The sequence below is a fragment of the Ranitomeya imitator genome, chromosome 3 (genome assembly GCF_032444005.1).
Source record: "Ranitomeya imitator isolate aRanImi1 chromosome 3, aRanImi1.pri, whole genome shotgun sequence".
Lineage (NCBI taxonomy): Eukaryota > Metazoa > Chordata > Amphibia > Anura > Dendrobatidae > Ranitomeya > Ranitomeya imitator.
The window spans coordinates 809,468,515-809,488,386 of record NC_091284.1 but is presented as its reverse complement, the minus strand read 5'-3'; the positions used below and the strand labels follow the sequence as shown (position 1 = coordinate 809,488,386).

General features: G+C 44.9%; 1 protein-coding gene across 2 annotated transcripts in view; it reads left to right on the top strand.

Moving 5' to 3' along the window:
- Nucleotides 1-19,872, top strand: part of TMEM135 (transmembrane protein 135) — a 426,102-nt gene that overhangs the window by 303,030 nt on the left and 103,200 nt on the right. For both annotated transcript variants that reach the window (XM_069759272.1, XM_069759273.1), the window contains exon 6: nucleotides 6,368-6,414. In XM_069759272.1, coding sequence (XP_069615373.1) covers nucleotides 6,368-6,414 — 47 coding nt within the window. The remainder of the gene's footprint in view (nucleotides 1-6,367; nucleotides 6,415-19,872) is intronic.

Here is a 19,872-nt window from a genome sequence, read left to right as displayed (position 1 = left end):
GAAAAAAACGCATCCTGCAAAGTTGTTTGCAGGATGCGTTTTTGCCCCATAGATTAACGTCGACGGTTGCGCCGTGTTGTGGCGAACCCCCGGGAGCAAAAAACGTTAAATGTAAAGTTTTTTTGCTGCCGACGGACCGCTTTTTCCGACCGCGTTTTCCGTTCCACCGGAACTCCGCCCCCGCCTCCCCGCACCTTACAATGGGGCAGCGGATGCGCAGGAAAAATGCATCCGCTGCCTCCGTTGTGCGGCGCATTCACTGCTAGCGTCGGAACCTCTGACGCTAGTGTGAAAGTAGCCCAACGTTTTTTGCTCCCGGCGGTCCACCGCAACACGGCGCAACCGTCTCACGACGGTTGCGACGTGTGTCAATGCGTCACCATGAGTCGTTAATGTTAATCTATGGGGCTAAAACGCATCCTGCAAAGTTGTTTGCAGGATGCGTTTTTTCCCATAAACGACGCATTGCGACGTATTGCAAAAAACGCTAGTGTGAAAGTAGCCTAAAGGTACCGTCACATTAAGCGACGCTGCAGCGATCTAGACAACGATCCCGATCGCTGCAGCGTCGCTGTGCGACCAACTATGCGAAGTCCACTGGTAACCAGGGTAAACATCGGGTTACTAAGCGCAGGGCCTGGTTACCAGTGCTGATGTAAAAAAAAAAAAAAACACTACATACTTACATTCCGGTGTCTGTCCCCCGTCGCTGTGCTTTCCTGCACTGACTGTGAGCGCCGGCTGTAAAGCAGAGCGCTGACGTCACCGCTGTGCTCTGCTTTACGGCCGGCCGGCGCTGACTGTGCAGGGAAGCAGAACGCCGAGGGACGCGACAGACACCGGAATGTAAGTATGTAGTGTTTGGTTTTTTTTACATTTACACTGGTAACCAGGGTAAACATCGGGTTACTAAGCGCGGCCCTGCACTTAGTAACCCGATGTTTACCATGGTTACCTGTGAAGACATCGCTGAATCGGCGTCACACACACTGATTCAGCGATGTCTGCGGGAGATCCAGCGACGAAAAAAAAGTTCTGGACTTTCTGGACTTTCTGCTCCGACCAACGATGTCACAGCAGGATCCAGATCGCTGCTGCGTGTCAAACACAATGATATCGCTAGCCAGGACGCTGCAACGTCACGGATCGCTAGCGATATCGTTGTGAAGTTGGTCAGTGTGAAGGTACCTTAAGAGTCATGTAGAAGAGCCCCGCTGCACAGCTGTGCTCGGTATGTCTGTAGACTCGCTTGTTGTGATGTAGCATAGTCCAGAGGTACAGTAATATTTATTATGTCTGTAGACTCGCTTATAGTGATGGGCTGCTGGGCTTTGCTACAACAGTGTTTGGTATGTCTAGAGGCTCTTTTGTAGTGATGTAGCACAGCCCAGCAGCCTAATAATGCTCAGTATGTCCGTAGACTCACTTGTTGTGATGTAGCAGAGCCCTGCCATTCAATAATACTTATTCTGTCCGTAGACTCACTTATACTGATGCAGCAGAGCCCAGCAGCATAACAGTGCTCGGTATGTTTATAGACTCCTTTGTGGTGATGTATCGCAGCCCATCAGCCTATTAATGCTCAGTATGTCCATAGACTTACTTGCTGTGATGTAGCAAAGCCCAGCGGCACAATAATACTTATGTCTGTAGACTCACTTATAGTGATGTAGCAGAGCCCAGCAGCACAGCAGTGCCCAGTATGTCCATAGATTGCCTTGCAGTGATGTGACATAGCCCAGAGACACCGTAATGTTCAGTATGTTCGTACACTCACTTGTAGTGTATAGAAATGATCAAACCCCGTTGTGTATAGAAATGATCAAACCCCGTTGTGTATCGTCATGGAATCAAAACCTTTAACATGATACACAACTGAATATCAAAAAAAAGATTAAAATGTTATTGATTAAATGACAAAATAGCAGAAATCTACACAATGAAGCAAACTCAACAAGATAAAAATGATAAAATGCACAGAAGTTGGGTTTTCACATGATGAATAATATAACAGACAAGTCGTTGTATGTTAAAATGATCCACTAAACATAAAGGTCAGGTAAGTATAAGGCTGTGTGTACACGTTGCTGATTTTTCGCGTTTTTTTCGCATTTTTTCCGCTATAAAAACGCTATAAAACCGCAAAAAAAAAACAGCCTACATTAAGCATCCCATCATTTTGAATGAATTCCGCAATTTTTGTGCACATGATGCGTTTTTTTCTGTTTTACTGTACCTCTTGGGAAATGTCCGGAAAAATCCGCACCAAAAACGCGGTAAAAACACGTAAAAAACGCATACAGATTTCTTCCATATTTCTTGCAGAAAATTTCAGGTTTTTCTCAGGAAATTTCTGCAAGAAATCCTGAACGTGTGCACATAGCCTAACAATACTAGGGTATAAAAAATGAAAGATAATAATAATTTAGCCTGCAGTGTTTGAGACGTGCACAAGGTATATCAAATCTCCATTATTTCAGTTAATTTTTTCCAGTCCTGTTTTTATTATTACGGTAAGTACGGTAAGTTGTTAGGGCAGTTGTCAATTTTCAGGCATTTGGCACTTTATTATCTCCTTTTGTTACCTCTTTTAGTCATATAATATAATCGTAATTGTCAGTATTATTATTTTGTGCAGTATTTTTCACATGTATGTCAGTAGTGGTGAAGGTCCTAAGTAGTGGTATGGACGCTGACTACCTGAATACTCAGGTGGCATCCAGCTGCCTGCAATGGCTTATTAGGAAAAGGAGCGTGACGTCAGTGGGGTGCACCAGGTTACCATAATATTCCCAGAAGAACGGGAGTATCCGGCTGCACCAGGTGGAATACTGAGAGCCTGGCGCCAGAAGAGGGGAGTAACAAGGAGCGGGCAGAGTTGTCACATTCAGGGTGGATTCTGGGTTCTGAACATACCCTAAAGCTAGGTGCACACACAGAGGATTTGCAGCAGAGTTTTCTGCCACAAAAACCAGAGCGTTGGCAGGAAAAGTGCTGTGTAAAATACCCATGTTACTGACACGTTTTTGCACACAGTTTTACTTACCATATGTTTTTTGTTTTTTTTATTCATTTGAATGTGTGAAAAATGCTGCAAAAAACTAAGAAAGAATGGACAGGCTGCAGTATTAAAGTTCAAGCATGCAAGAAAAAATAAGCAACGTGTGCACAAGACTTCAGAAATCACATTCACAGATTACGGTGTCACAGAGTCACTCTTGCCCTATCTAACCTATGTAAAACAGTGAGTGCAGCTCTGGAGTATAATACAGGATGTAAGGCAGGATCAGTAATGTAATGTATGTACACAGTGACTACACCAGCAGAATAGTGAGTGCAGCTCTGGAGTATAATACAGGATGTAACTCAGGATCAGTAATGTAATGTATGTACACAGTGACTACACCAGCAGAATAGTGAGTGCAGCTCTGGAGTATAATACAGGAGGTAACTCAGGATCAGTAATGTAATGTATGTACACAGTGACTGCAGCAGCAGAATAGTGAGTGCAGCTCTGGAGTATAATACAGGATGTAAGGCAGGATCAGTAATGTAATGTACTGTATGTACACATTGATTGCACCAGCAGAATAGTGAGTGCAGCTCTGGAGTATAATACAGGTTGTACCTCAGAATCAGTAATGTATGTACACAGTGACTGCACCAGCAGAATAGTGAGTGCAGCTCTGGAGTATAATACAGGATGTAAGGCCGGATCAGTAATGTAATGTACTGTATGTACACATTGATTGCACCAGCAGAATAGTGAGTGCAGCTCTGGAGTATAATACAGGTTGTACCTCAGAATCAGTAATGTATGTACACAGTGACTGCACCAGCAGAATAGTGAGTGCAGCTCTGGAGTATAATACAGGATGTAAGGCAGGATCAGTAATGTAATGTATGTACACATTGATTGCACCAGCAGAATAGTGAGTGCAGCTCTGGAGTATAATACAGGTTGTACCTCAGAATCAGTAATGTATGTACACAGTGACTGCACCAGCAGAATAGTGAGTGCAGCTCTGGGGTATAATACAGGATGTAACTCAGGATCAGTAATGTAATGTATGTACACAGTGACTACACCAGCAGAATAGTGAGTGCAGCTCTGGAGTATAATACAGGAGGTAACTCAGGATCAGTAATGTAATGTATGTACACAGTGACTACACCAGCAGAATAGTGAGTGCAGCTCTGGAGTATAATACAGGATGTAAGGCAGGATCAGTAATGTAATGTAATGTATGTACACAGTGACTGCACCAGCAGAATAGCGAGTGCAGCTCTGGGGTATAATTCAGGATGTAACTCAGGATCAGTAATGTAATGTATGTACACAGTGACTACACCAGCAGAATAGTGAGTGCAGCTCTGGAGTATAATACAGGAGGTAACTCAGGATCAGTAATGTAATGTATGTACACAGTGACTGCACCAGCAGAATAGTAAGTGCAGCTCTGGGGTATAATACAGGATGTAACTCAGGATCAGTAATGTAATGTATGTACACAGTGACTGCACCAGCAGAATAGCGAGTGCAGCTCTGGGGTATAATTCAGGATGTAACTCAGGATCAGTAATGTAATGTATGTACACAGTGACTACACCAGCAGAATAGTGAGTGCAGCTCTGGAGTATAATACAGGAGGTAACTCAGGATCAGTAATGTAATGTATGTACACAGTGACTGTACCAGCAGAATAGTGAGAGCAGCTCTGGAGTATTATACAGGATGTAACTCAGGATCAGTAATGTATGTACACAGTGACTGCACCAGTAGAATAGTGAGTGCAGCTCTGGAGTATAATACAGGTTGTACCTCAGAATCAGTAATGTATGTACACAGTGACTGCAGCAGCAAAATAGTGAGTGCAGCTCTGGAGTATAATACAGGATATAACTCAGGATCAGTAATGTAATGTATGTACTCAGTGACTGCACCAGCAGAATAGTGAGTGCAGCTCTGGAGTATAATACAGGATGTAACTCAGCATCAGTAATGTAATGTATGTACACAGTGACTGCACCAGCAGAATAGTGAGTGCAGCTCTGGAGTATAATACAGGATGTAAGGCAGGATCAGTAATGTAATGTACTGTATGTACACATTGATTGCACCAGCAGAATAGTGAGTGCAGCTCTGGAGTATAATACAGGATGTAACTCAGGATCAGTAATGTAATGTATGTACACAGTGACTGTACCAGCAGAATAGTGAGTGCAGCTCTGGAGTATAATACAGGATGTAACTCAGGATCAGTAATGTAATGTATGTACACAGTGACTGCACCAGTAGAATAGTGAGTGCAGCTCTGGAGTATAATACAGGTTGTACCTCAGAATCAGTAATGTATGTACACAGTGACTGCACCAGCAGAATAGTGAGTTCAGCTCTGGGGTATAATACAGGATGTGATTCAGGATCAGTAATGTATGTACACAGTAAATCCACCAGCAGAATAGTGAGTGCAGCTCTGGAGTATAATACAGGATGTGACTTGGGATCAATACAGGATCAGTAATGAAATGTATGTACTCAGTGACTGCACCAGCAGAATAGTGAGTGCCGCTCTGGAGTATAATGCAGGATATAACTAAGGATCAGTAATGTAATGTATGTACACAGTGACTGCACCAGCAGAATAGTGAGTGCCGCTCTGGAGTATAATACAGGATGTAACTCAGGATCAGTAATGTAATGTATGTACACAGTGACTGCACCAGCAGAATAGTGAGTGCAGCTCTGTGGTGTAATACAGGATGTAACTCAGGATCAGTAATGTAATGTATGTACACAGTGACTGCAGCAGCAAAATAGTGAGTGCAGCTCTGGAGTATAATACAGGATGTAACTCAGGATCAGTAACGTTATGTATGTACACAGTGACTGCACCAGTAGAATAGTGAGTGCAGCTCTGGGGTGTAATACAGGATGTAACTCAGGATCAGTAATGTAATGTATGTACACAGTGACTGCACCAGCAAAATAGTGAGTGCAGCTCTGGAGTATAATACAGGATATAACTCAGGATCAGTAATGTAATGTATGTACACAGTGACTGCACCAGCAGAATAGTGAGTGCAGCTCTGGAGTATAATACAGGATGTAACTCAGGATCAGTAATGTAATGTATGTACACAGTGACTGCACCAGCAGAATAGTGAGTGCAGCTCTGGGGTATAATACAGGAGGTATCTCAGTTCAAGAGAAATGATGTTGAAATCTGTGCCATTTCTCCTGCCTGTACAGGTGAGAATTCTATGTATTATTATGTAGAATGTAGTGACTTTATTGCTCCTGCATTGTGCATGTCATTGTGTTTGCTGTGATTATTTATTGCTTTGTCTTTGTTACTTTTTGTAGGTCCTTCTGTTTTGCATCACAGCCGCTCTCTACATGTTCTTTTTCCGGTAAGTACTTACCTTGTTTAATCATTTTATAGACACAGTAGCCATAGTCTGTAACACTTGGCTCTGTTCCTCGGAGCCGCCGGATTTCAGTCATAGAGGCGTGCCCGGAGCGGCTGTATGCACACCCCGTCACTTTGATTGACAACTGGCTCTGTAGCGCCATTGTGTGTTTTGAGCTGTCAATTAAAGTGCCAGGACTTTCCATCATTCACTCCTGGCTATATACTGAGCTGTGACTAAATCCCCCTCAGGGCATTTATGACTGAAAGCCGGCAGCTCCCAGGAGAAATTAAGTTGATTTCCTCCCAGTAACCGCGCTGTCAGTAAGCCGGGCAGTCAGCATTGTAATGCTATCCTGCAGATTAACCCTATAACTGCAAGTTAAAAGGAATTTAGGGACAGGACAGGTTCCTAGTTATGTGTCACCATGAGTGCCATAGTGCGGCATACACACTGCTGCTATTAGCCACACATAAAGTTAGTAATAACTGTTACTATTACCTATTTAAAGAGAATGTATTACTAGATATATGTTACCAATTTTGATAAGGTTTTATTGTATATTTTTTCATGCAATTACCCTTGGCAGGGTTATAATGGCAGATATAACTAATACAGGATCCACCATCCATAATAAGTGATATCACAGCTCACCCCCTCCTCCTCCTGTACAATGACTGATAACACCTCTATATACAGTAGATAACACAGGACCCCCATTCACAATAGATGATGTCACAGCTCACCTCCTCCTCCTGTACAATGACTGATAACACCTCTATATACAGTAGATAACACAGGATCCACCATTCACAATAGGTGATATCACAGCTCCCCTCCTCCTCCTGTACAATGACTGATAACACCTCTATATACAGTAGATAACACAGGATCCACCATTCACAATAGGTGATGTCACAGCTCACCTCCTCCTGAACAATGATTGATAACACCTCTATATATAGTAGATAACACAGGATCCACCATTCACAATAGGTGATGTCACAGCTCACCTCCTCCTCCTCCTGTACAATGACTGATAACACCTCTATATACAGTAGATAACACAGGATCCACTATTCACAATAGATGATGTCACAGCTCACCTCCTCCTCCTCCTGTACAATGACTGATAACACCTCTATATACAGTAGATAACACAGGATCCACCATTCACAATAGGTGATGTCACAGCTCACCTCCTCCTCCTGTACAATGACTAATAACACCTCTATATACAGTAGATAACACAGGATCCACTATTCACAATAGATGATGTCACAGCTCACCACCTCCTCCTCCTGTACAATGACTGATAACTCCTCTATATACAGTAAATAACACAGGATCCACCAATCATAGTATGATGTCACAGCTCACCTCCTCCTCCTGTACAATGACTGATAACTCCTCTATATACAGTAGATAACACAGGATCCACCAATCATAGTATGATGTCACAGCTCACCTCCTCCTCCTGTACAATGACTGATAACACCTCTATATACAGTAGATAACACAGGATCCACCATTCACAATAGGTGATGTCACAGCTCACCTCCTCCTCCTGTACAATGACTAATAACACCTCTATATACAGTAGATAACACAGGATCCACTATTCACAATAGATGATGTCACAGCTCACCACCTCCTCCTCCTGTACAATGACTGATAACTCCTCTATATACAGTAGATAACACAGGATCCACCAATCATAGTATGATGTCACAGCTCACCTCCTCCTCCTGTACAATGACTGATAACTCCTCTATATACAGTAGATAACACAGGATCCACCAATCATAGTATGATGTCACAGCTCACCTCCTCCTCCTGTACAATGACTGATAACACCTCTATATACAGTAGATAACACAGGATCCACCATTCACAATAGGTGATGTCACAGCTCACCTCCTCCTCCTGTACAATGACTAATAACACCTCTATATACAGTAGATAACACAGGATCCACTATTCACAATAGATGATGTCACAGCTCACCACCTCCTCCTCCTGTACAATGACTGATAACTCCTCTATATACAGTAGATAACACAGGATCCACCAATCATAGTATGATGTCACAGCTCACCTCCTCCTCCTGTACAATGACTGATAGCACCTCTATTTACAGTAGATAACACAGGATCCACCATTCACAATAGGTGATGTCACAGCTCACCTCCTCCTCCTCCTGTACAATGACTGATAACACCTCTATATACAGTAGATAACACAGGATCCACCAATCATAGTATGATGTCACAGCTCACCTCCTCCTCCTGTACAATGACTGATAGCACCTCTATATACAGTAGATAACACAGGATCCACCATTCACAATAGGTGATGTCACAGCTCACCTCCTCCTCCTCCTGTACAATGACTGATAACTCCTCTATATACAGTAGATAACACAGGATCCACCAATCATAGTATGATGTCACAGCTCACCTCCTCCTCCTGTACAATGACTGATAGCACCTCTATATACAGTAGATAACACAGGATCCACCATTCACAATAGGTGATGTCACAGCTCACCTCCTCCTCCTCCTGTACAATGACTGATAACTCCTCTATATACAGTAGATAACACAGGATCCACCAATCATAGTATGATATCACAGCTCACCTTTTCCCCTTCCCATACAGATTTCAGTACATGCCCACAGTATATTGTTTTGTATGATCTACATGGCTGCAGTAAATCATAGGCCTAAATGCTGTTGAAAAGCTCAGACAAGGTGGCCGCCCCTTATCATGTACAGAAAATAAAAATTGAAAAAAAATCTACAATCGTAGGAACAAAACGAAACAAAACCCCAAACATGTGAAGGAAGCTTTACCGTATATATCACTATCTGGTTTTAATTGCAGCAGTAAGAAATCAAGGCGATACATGATAATAATGTCTTTATGGGGGTATCCAACCTCTGGATCCTGCGCTGATCAGCCCAATGGGGCACTTTATAATGTGGCGGCAGTGCGCATGCTGCATCACATGACCGCTGCAGCCAGTCACTCCAGGAAGAAAAGAAGCTTAGCTCCTGGCCAGATGGAAGAGAGCTGGGAACCACAGCCATAATCGACCCTGAGAAGTGAAACACGTCAGCTTCGATCTGTTTGTCCCTGGTTAATAGACAACAGGGATAAACCCAAATAGATCAATGACGCCACTGATGGGCAATAGTCAGGAAGCACAAATATTAGGAGGCGACATTGACTTCATTTCTTAAATTTTCTGTTGACACGAGTTTGGTCTTATCTTAATCACTCCTAATTCCTTGAGAAAAAAACCTGTCAAATCTGTGTTCAGTGACGGCAGATTCTCCCATTACTGAGAGAGGAGAAGACAGTTGGTGCCTATAAGGTTCTATGGAGAAGGCAGGAGCCAGAGGCCGACACAGATATTGTACCGCAAGTTCTCCAACATTGAAGGAGAACTTGCAGCAGAATATCTGTATCGGCCTCGAGCTCCTGCCTTCTTCATAGAACCTTATAAGCACCAGCTGTCTTCTCCTATCTAAATAATGGGAGAATCTTTTTTTCACTGAACACAGATTTTTTTTTTGATCCTCATATTGAGAGTGAACGCTCCGTCCAGTAGGAGAACCAAGCTGATTTCTGTGAGAAGTTATATTACAAAGTTTCTGATTTTCACGTGTACTAATGATTTATGGACTAAAAATTAAACGGATGGTTCCTTTTTTAATATTGTACAATTTATTTTAGCGTTGTAGTTGGTAGATTTTTTTTTTTTATGGTCTATACTAGACCTGGACCCTCATAATGTACAACGAACGATGATTTCCTGCAAAGAGAGACAGTTGTTTTTTCGAGAGGTGAAGTGTTGACATGACCCTCATGGTGGTAAATGTGAGATCCTGAAGGCGGAAGATGACTGTTGTGTGAGTACAGTACGGGACAGGAATTACAAGTTGGCCATTCTTGGCCTCTCCTCCGGTGTCACGTCACCTGGGGAAGCAGCAGGAACATCTATACCTGGAAGTCATAGGAGATGCCTTCAAAGTCTAAAATTTCAGGCGCCTCGCTCTTAAAAACTCCATCCCCAGAGGAAGACGCGGTGAATCCTCCTCCTTTTGTGTGGTTTCCTCCTGTCAATCAAAAAAATCCCTCTTTGTTCCATGCAGGCATTGAAGTGACTATTTATCATAGGCCTGTCATCCTAGAAAGACGAAGAATGGAGAGGAAATCGGCCTCTTGTTCCCAGGCCTGGGAGAATACGTAGCGATATGGCTGTGTCTCCCAGCTGGCCGGCGAAGCTTTCTATGGCCGCTGGTAACAAAGCCATGTATTACATGATCGCCTCCGAGCTCTTCCACTTTACGGCTGATATTACAGCCCGCTCGCTGGGAACGCTATCGAGCTTCCCAGATACGATTTCTGCTATTGATCCTCCAAACAAAGGGCTGGAGATGACGGCAAAAGTGGTAATTTCCTCCAGTTCTGCGGTATTTATCCTTCCGTGTAAAAAGTTTGTTGATTTAGTTCATGATTTTATTCTTCCTTTTGGCAGTAGGATCTTAAAGGAGAACTCCATGGCCAAAAAAAAAATGACAGTGTATATATTAATATAAATAATAATCTTGATTTTTTTTTGGTGGATACCATCAGTAAGTGCACATTTTACTATATTAGTGGAAAGAGTGGATGGTCTCTAGAAAGAAGGAATCAAATGCACGTGCTCAAAATATTAATCATTGCGTTAATCTAACCAGAGGGTTAAATAGAACCTGTCGTTAGATTCAAGCTGCCCGGACTAGAATAATAATAATAATAATAATAATCTTTATTTTTATATAGCGCTAACATATTCCGCAGCGCTTTACAATTTTGCACACATTATCTTCACTGTCCCCGAAGGGGCTCACAATCTAGAATCCCTATCAGTATGTCTTTGGAATGTGGGAGGAAACCGGAGTGCCCGGAGGAAACCCACGCAAACACGGAGAGAACATACAAACTCTTTGCAGATGTTGTCCTGGGTGGGATTAGAACCCAGGACCCCAGCACTGCAAGGCTGCAGTGCTAACCACTGTGCCACCGTGCTGCCCCGAATCAGAGCCTGGATGCACACAATTCGTTAAAATAGCTTGAAAAGCTGGCGGGGTACTCTAGGAAGAGACGTGACTAGTCTGATGGTGTCCTTGGTCGGCCTCGCCCAGCACCACTCTAGTTGATTGACAGCTCGCTCCCTAAGTACAATTGTCATCACAGTTTAGCATGTTAAAGTAAAGGCATGGCCATAATGGCGCTGGTATACAGGTTCAATAGTGAGGAACTCCGCTTCCTGGTCTTTAATTCACATTTGAAATTTGGGTGTAACACCCTTTTGGTGCATAGGGCCAGGACAGTGGGTAGGGACTTTGGCTGTGCCCGGCCTCTCCGCCTGCTTCTGGTGTCTGTATCTGTCTCTTTATTTAAAGTTTGCAAAGTGGCGCATGTGCAGATTCATCTTTCAACGGTCTTCAGTAAAGTAACACCGTTGGTGGCCCAAAGCCCATATTCATCTCCCGGTGATCTTCAGTTAAAATGGCGCATTCGCAGATTCGTCGCCCGGATGATATTTAATATGACCCTGATGGCTGCAAATGCGCAAATTCATCTTCCAGCAGTCTTCACTAAAATGGCACCTGTGGCTGCTCACATGCAGATTCATCTCCCTGTGACCTTTAATTAAAATGGTGTTGTTTGTGGCACATGCACAGATTCATCTCTCGGTGTTCTTTAGTAAAATGGCAGATGAATCTAGACATGCGCCACCACCGGTGCCAATTCACTGTCCACTACAAAGAGGGATATCTGCGCATGCACTATCACCGGTGCCAGTTTACTGTCGACTACCAAGAGATGAATCTGCGCATGTGCCAACTCTGGTGCTAATTCACTGAGGACTCCCAAGAGATGAATATGCGCATGCGCCACCTCTGGTGCTAATTCACTGAGGACTGCCAAGGGATGAATCTGCGCAAGCGCCACCTGCGGGCCAATTCACTGAGGAGTGCCAAGAGGTGAATCTGTGCAAGCGCCACCTCCGGTATCAATTCACTGAAGACTACCAATAGATGAATGTGTGCATGCGCCACCTCCAGTGTCAATTCACTGAGGACTGCCAGGAGATGAATCTGCGCGTGCACCACCTCCGGTGTCAATTCACTGAAGAGTACCAAGAGATGAATCTGCGCATGTACCACCTCTGGTGTCAATTCACTGAGAACTTCCAAGAGATGAATATGCGTATGCGCCACCTCCGGTGCCAATTCACTGAGGACTACCTAGAGATGAATCTGTGCATGCGCCACCTCCACTGCCAATTCACTGAGGACTACCAAGAGATGAATCTGCACATGCGCCACCTCCACTGCCAATTCACTGAGGACTACCAAGAGATGAATCTGCACATGCGTCACCTCCGGTGTCAATTCACTGAAGAATACCATGAGATGAATCTGCGCAAGCGCCACCTCCAGGTCATTTCACTGAGGACTACCAAGAGATAAATCTGCGCAAGCGCCACCTCCGGGCCAATTCACTGAGGACTACCTAGAGATGAATGTGCGCAAGCGCCACCTCCGGTGTCAAATCACTGAGGACTACCAAGAGATGAATCTGCACAAGCGCCACCTTCGGTGTCAATTCACTGAGGACTACCAAGAGATGAATGTGCGCACGCGCCACCTGGGAACTGGAGTGAAATGGGAAATATTTGTCTGTAACAGAAGGCATTTTGTTCACTGAAGTGCTGCACCAGCACAATAATAAGGGTCTGCAGGAACATTAAAGCCCCGTGGAGGGTTTATGAAAGTTGAACTAGGAAGAGTTGTCGATTTGGTCTGGACGAATGGTGTCCTCAGTGCCGAGATATACAAGCAGATCCGTATCCATAATGTAATACCATCTGGGAGGCATCTGATTGGCTCCAAATTTATTCTTCAGCCGGACAGCGATCCCAAATATCTAATGTAATTAAGAACGAGGAGTCTGGAAGTGATGATCCGCACAAGCCTCATAGACAGAAGATCTGGGGTCAGGTCTCCAAGATGTTTGGAACAACAACTTGCCAAGTTCCTTCAAAAACTGCGCAGAAGTGCCTGAGAAGAAGTGATGAACAACGAGCGGTCACCAAAGATTGATGGGATTTAGATTTCTCTTTTTTTCATTCACTTTGTATTTTGGTAATTGGTAAAAAATAAACTGTTGGCACTGCTATTTTTGGAGGCATTTTTACTCTGCAGCTTTTTCTTCACACCTGCCTGATGCTTTTGCACAATGCTGTAAACACACAATGAAGATGCCCATACACATGATATTAAAGTGACCAGGCTGACGCTCAATTCAGATGATGAAGAGCTATGATTGGCTAAAGCGAAGTCAGCCATGTTTTAATTTGTCATCCAATAGGTTTTAAGCCGCAATTTGATCTTTTTTTTTTTTTTGAAGAATATAATCCAGTTTGTTCATCAGTCACAGTTCATAATTGTCATTTGCATAATGGATCATTCGTCTGATCGTTCACATTACATTTTATAAAATTAATATACGATGGTTGAATGTGTAGTTAAAAGGTAAAAAATAATGACTAATAAAATAATAAAATATGTTATTAATGTTATTGGTATTATTATTATTGATATTTATTTTATTGTTGATATTATTGTTTATATTATTTATATTATTTGTATTATTATTATGATGATGAAATAATAACATAACACAATATGTGTTCTGGTACTATACTTTAATATCATTGTTGTATTTGTATTTTTTCTTGCACGTTTTTGGCTGCTACAGAGCAGGGAGGGGAGGCAGATGATAGAAGAGATGCAGGGCTGTGATTTGGTGTGAATGTTTGGCGCTGTGCTGTATAATCTTCCCTGCTTGGATTTTCACAGTCGTTTCTTTGTTTTCAGAATACATTTTTTTTTTTTCAATTTTAACCAGACCCAGGAGAGCGGCTGCCACTAATCTGGGGGATTTCGCATGTTTCCATCTGCTCTGCGCTGCGCACTGGACGGTGTCTGGTGACATTGTACAGGTCGCCTCGGTTTACTGTATGTTGTAAAGTGTAATTGTTTCTTGGTTACGTCTTGTATTGCTGAGCTCCATACAAAACGCTGCATATTAATGGTAATTATTTGTATGGTGTTTATCATCTCTCACATCAGTCCCTGGTATAATGTCTCGCCTAGTGAGATGGTTCCTCAAGCCCTTGGACCGGATGAGCAGTTGTACTGCAGCAAGGATAGATCATTTTGGTCTCATTGGAACAACGGAGGTTGTAGGGACTGACCAACAACTGAAGGACTGTGTAGTAGAACACTAGAAGGTCGTGATACCAACACAGCTGAGTAGACTTAACCAGGCAAAGAAGAGTATGTTACGATGTCCTATGTTAAATGGATAGGTGGTATAACAGAGTCCAGTGAAGCAGCAGTGTTGGGAGTGCCCGATGGCTCAGTGGAGAGATGAACAGCAGAGTGTTGTATCAGTTTTGGAAGGGCCTGATGGCTCAATGGAGAGAAGAACAGCAGAGTGTTGGGAGTGCCTGATGGCTCAATGGAGAGATGAACAGCAGAGTGTTGTATCAGTGTTGGGAGTGCCTGATGGCTCAATGGAGAGAAGAACAGCAGAGTGTTGTAGCAGTGTTGATAGTGCCTGATGGCTCAATGGAGAGATGAATAGCAGAGTGTTGTGTAGCAGTGTTGGAAGGGCCTGATGGCTCAATGGAGAGATGAACAGCAGAGTATTGTAGCAGTTTTGGAAGGGCCTGATGGCTCAATGGAGAGAAGAACAGCAGAGTGTTGTAGCAGTGTTGGGAGTGCCCGATGGCTCAATGGAAAGATGAACAGCAGAGTGTTGTATCAGTGTTGGGAGTGCCTGATGGCTCAATGGAGAGAAGAACAGCAGAGGTTTGTAGCAGTGTTGATAGTGCCTGATGGCTCAATGGAGAGATGAATAGCAGAGTGTTGTGTAGCAGTGTTGGAAGGGCCTGATGGCTCAATGGAGAGATGAACAGCAGAGTATTGTAGCAGTTTTGGAAGGGCCTGATGGCTCAATGGAGAGAAGAACAGCAGATTGTTGTAGCAGTGTTGGTAGGGCCCGATGGCTCAATGGAAAGATGAACAGCAGAGTGTTGTATCAGTGTTGGGAGTGCCTGATGGCTCAATGGAGAGAAGAACAGCAGAGTGTTGTAGCAGTGTTGGGAGTGCCTGATGGCTCAATGGAGAGATGAACAGCAGAGTGTTGTAGCAGTGTTGGAAGGGCCTGATGGCTCAATGGAGAGAAGAACAGCAGAGTGTTGTAGCAGTGTTGGTAGGGCCTGATGGCTCAGTGGAGAGATGAACAGCAGAGTATTGTAGCAGTTTTGGAAGGGCCTGATGGCTCAATGGAGAGATGAACAGCAGAGTGTTGTAGCAGTGTTGATAGTGCCTGATGGCTCAATGGAGAGATGAACAGCAGAGTGTTGTATCAGTGTTGGGAGTGCCTGATGGCTCAATGGAGAGAAGAACAGCAGAGTGTTGTATCAGTGTTGGGAGTGCCTGATGGCTCAATGGAGAGAAGAACAGCAGAGTGTTGTATCAGTGTTGGGAGTGCCTGATGGCTCAATGGAGAGAAGAACAGCAGAGTGTTGTAGCAGTGTTGGGAGTGCCTGATGGCTCAATGGAGAGAAGAACAGCAGAGTGTTGTAGCAGTGTTGGTAGGGCCTGATGGCTCAGTGGAGAGATGAACAGCAGAGTGTTGTAGCAGTGTTGGGAGTGCCTGATGGCTCAGTGGAGAGATGAACAGCAGAGTGTTGTAGCAGTGTTGGGAGTGTCTGATGGCTCAATGGAGAGATGAACAGCAGAGTGTTGTATCAGTGTTGGAAGGGCCTGATGGCTCAATGGAGAGATGAACAGCAGAGTGTTGTAGCAGTGTTGGAAGGGCCTGATGGCTCAGTGGAGAGATGAACAGCAGAGTGTTGTAGCAGTGTTGGGAGTGCCTGATGGCTCAATGGAGAGAAGAACAGCAGAGTGTTGGGAGTGCCTGATGGCTCAATGGAGAGATGAACAGCAGAGTGTTGTAGCAGTGTTGGGAGTGTCTGATGGCTCAATGGAGAGATGAACAGCAGAGTGTTGTATCAGTGTTGGAAGGGCCTGATGGCTCAGTGGAGAGATGAACAGCAGAGTGTTGTAGCAGTGTTGGGAGTGCCTGATGGCTCAATGGAGAGAAGAACAGCAGAGTGTTGGGAGTGCCTGATGGCTCAATGGAGAGATGAACAGCAGAGTGTTGTATCAGTGTTGGAAGGGCCTGATGGCTCAATGGAGAGATGAACAGCAGAGTGTTGTAGCAGTGTTGGAAGGGCCTGATGGCTCAGTGGAGAGCTGAACAGCAGAGTGTTGTAGCAGTGTTGGAAGGGCTGGATGGCTCAGTGGGGAGATGAGCAGCAGAGTGTTGTAGCAGTGTTGGAAGGGCCTGATGGCTCAATGGAGAGATGAACAGCAGAGTGTTGTAGCAGTGTTGGGATTGCCTGATGGCTCAGTGGAGAGATGAACAGCAGAGTGTTGTAGCAGTGTTGGGAGTGTCTGATGGCTCAATGGAGAGATGAACAGCAGAGTGTTGGGAGTGCCTGATGGCTCAATGGAGAGATGAACAGCAGAGTGTTGTAGCAGTGTTGATAGTGCCTGATGGCTCAATGGAGAGATGAACAGCAGAGTCTTGTATCAGTGTTGGGAGTGCCTGATGGCTCAATGGAGAGAAGAACAGCAGAGTGTTGTAGCAGTGTTGGAAGGGCCTGATGGCTCAGTGGAGAGATGAACAGCAGAGTGTTGTAGCAGTGTTGGGAGTGTCTGATGGCTCAATGGAGAGATGAACAGCAGAGTGTTGTAGCAGTGTTGGGAGTTTCTGATGGCTCAATGGAGAGATGAACAGCAGAGTGTTGTATCAGTGTTGGAAGGGCCTGATGGCTCAATGGAGAGATGAACAGCAGAGTGTTGTAGCAGTGTTGCGAGTGCCTGATGGCTCAATGGAGAGAAGAACAGCAGAGTGTTGGGAGTGCCTGATGGCTCAATGGAGAGATGAACAGCAGAGTGTTGTAGCAGTGTTGGGAGTGTCTGATGGCTCAATGGAGAGATGAACAGCAGAGTGTTGTATCAGTGTTGGAAGGGCCTGATGGCTCAGTGGAGAGATGAACAGCAGAGTGTTGTAGCAGTGTTGGGAGTGCCTGATGGCTCAATGGAGAGATGAACAGCAGAGTGTTGTAGCAGTGTTGGGAGTGCCTGATGGCTCAATGGAGAGAAGAACAGCAGAGTGTTGGGAGTGCCTGATGGCTCAATGGAGAGATGAACAGCAGAGTGTTGTAGCAGTGTTGGAAGGGCCTGATGGCTCAATGGAGAGATGAACAGTAGAGTGTTGAATCAGTGTTGGGAGTGTCTGATGGCTCAATGGAGAGATGAACAGCAGAGTGTTGTAGCAGTGTTGGAAGGGCCTGATGGCTCAGTGGAGAGATGAACAGCAGAGTGTTGTAGCAGTGTTGGAAGGGCCTGATGGCTCAGTGGAGAGATGAACAGCAGAGTGTTGTAGCAGTGTTGGGAGTGCCTGATGGCTCAATGGAGAGAAGAACAGCAGAGTGTTGGGAGTGCCTGATGGCTCAATGGAGAGATGAACAGCAGAGTGTTGGGAGTGCCTGATGGCTCAATGGAGAGATGAACAGCAGAGTGTTGTAGCAGTGTTGGAAGGGCCTGATGGCTCAGTGGAGAGATGAACAGCAGAGTGTTGTATCAGTGTTGGAAGGGCCTGATGGCTCAATGGAGAGATGAACAGCAGAGTGTTGTAGCAGTGTTGGAAGGGCCTGATGGCTCAGTGGAGAGATGAACAGCAGAGTGTTGTAGCAGTGTTGGGAGTGTCTGATGGCTCAATGGAGAGATGAACAGCAGAGTGTTGTATTAGTGTTGGAAGGGCCTGATGGCTCAATGGAGAGATGAACAGCAGAGTGTTGTAGCAGTGTTGGAAGGGCCTGATGGCTCAGTGGAGAGATGAATAGCAGAGTGTTGTAGCAGTGTTGGGAGTGTCTGATGGCTCAATGGAGAGATGAACAGCAGAGTGTTGTAGCAGTGTTGGAAGGGCCTGATGGCTCAATGGAGAGACGAACAGTAGAGTGTTGTAGCAGTGTTGGAAGGGCCTGATGGCTCAATGGAGAGACGAACAGCAGAGTGTTGTAGCAGTGTTGGGAGTGTCTGATGGCTCAATGGAGAATTGAACAGCAGAGTGTTGTAGCAATGTTGGAAGGGCCTGATGGCTCAATGGAGAGATGAACAGCAGAGTGTTGTAGCAGTGTTGGAAGGGCCTGATGGCTCAATGGAGAGACGAACAGCAGAGTGTTGTAGCAGTGTTGGAAGGGCCTGATAGCTCAATGGAGAGACGAACAGCAGAGTGTTGTAGCAGTGTTGGGAGTGTCTGATGGCTCAATGGAGAATTGAACAGCAGAGTGTTGTAGCAATGTTGGAAGGGCCTGATGGCTCAATGGGGGGACGAACAGTAGAGTGTTGTAACAGTGTTGGAAGGGCCTGAAGGCTCAATGGAGAGACGAACAGCAGAGTGTTGTAGCAGTGTTGGGAGTGTCTGATGGCTCAGTGGAGAGATGAACAGCAGAGTGTTGTAGCAGTGTTGGTAGGGCCTGATGGCTCAGTGGAGAGTTGAACAGCAGAGTGTTGTAACAGTGTTGGAAGGGCCTGAAGGCTCAATGGAGAGATGAACAGCAGAGTGTTGTAGCAGTGTTGGGAGTGTCTGATGGCTCAATGGAGAATTGAACAGCAGAGTGTTGTAGCAGTGTTGGACGGGCCTGATGGCTCAATGGAGAGATGAACAGCAGAGTGTTGTAGCAGTGTTGGGAGTGTCTGATGGCTCAATGGAGAGATGAACAGCAGAGTGTTGTAGCAGTGTTGGGAGTGTCTGATGGCTCAATGGAGAGATGAACAGCAGAGTGTTGTAGCAGTGTTGGAAGGGCCTGATGGCTCAATGGAGAATTGAACAGCAGAGTGTTGTAGCAATGTTGGAAGAGCCTGATGGCTCAATGGAGAGATGAACAGCAGAGTGTTGTATCAGTGTTGGGAGTGTCTGATGGCTCAATGGAGAATTGAACAGCAGAGTGTTGTAGCAGTGTTGGAAGGGCCTGATGGCTCAATGGAGAGATGAACAGCAGAGTGTTGTAGCAGTGTTGGGAGTGTCTGATGGCTCAATGGAGGATTGAACAGCAGAGTGTTGTAGCAGTGTTGGAAGGGCCTGATGGCTCAATGGAGAGATGAACAGCAGAGTGTTGTAGCAGTGTTGGAAGGGCCGGATGGCTCAGTGGAGAGATGAACAGCAGAGTGTTGTAGCAGTGTTGGAAGGGCCTGATGGCTCAATGGAGAGATGAACAGCAGAGTGTTGTAGCAGTGTTGGGAGTGCCCGATG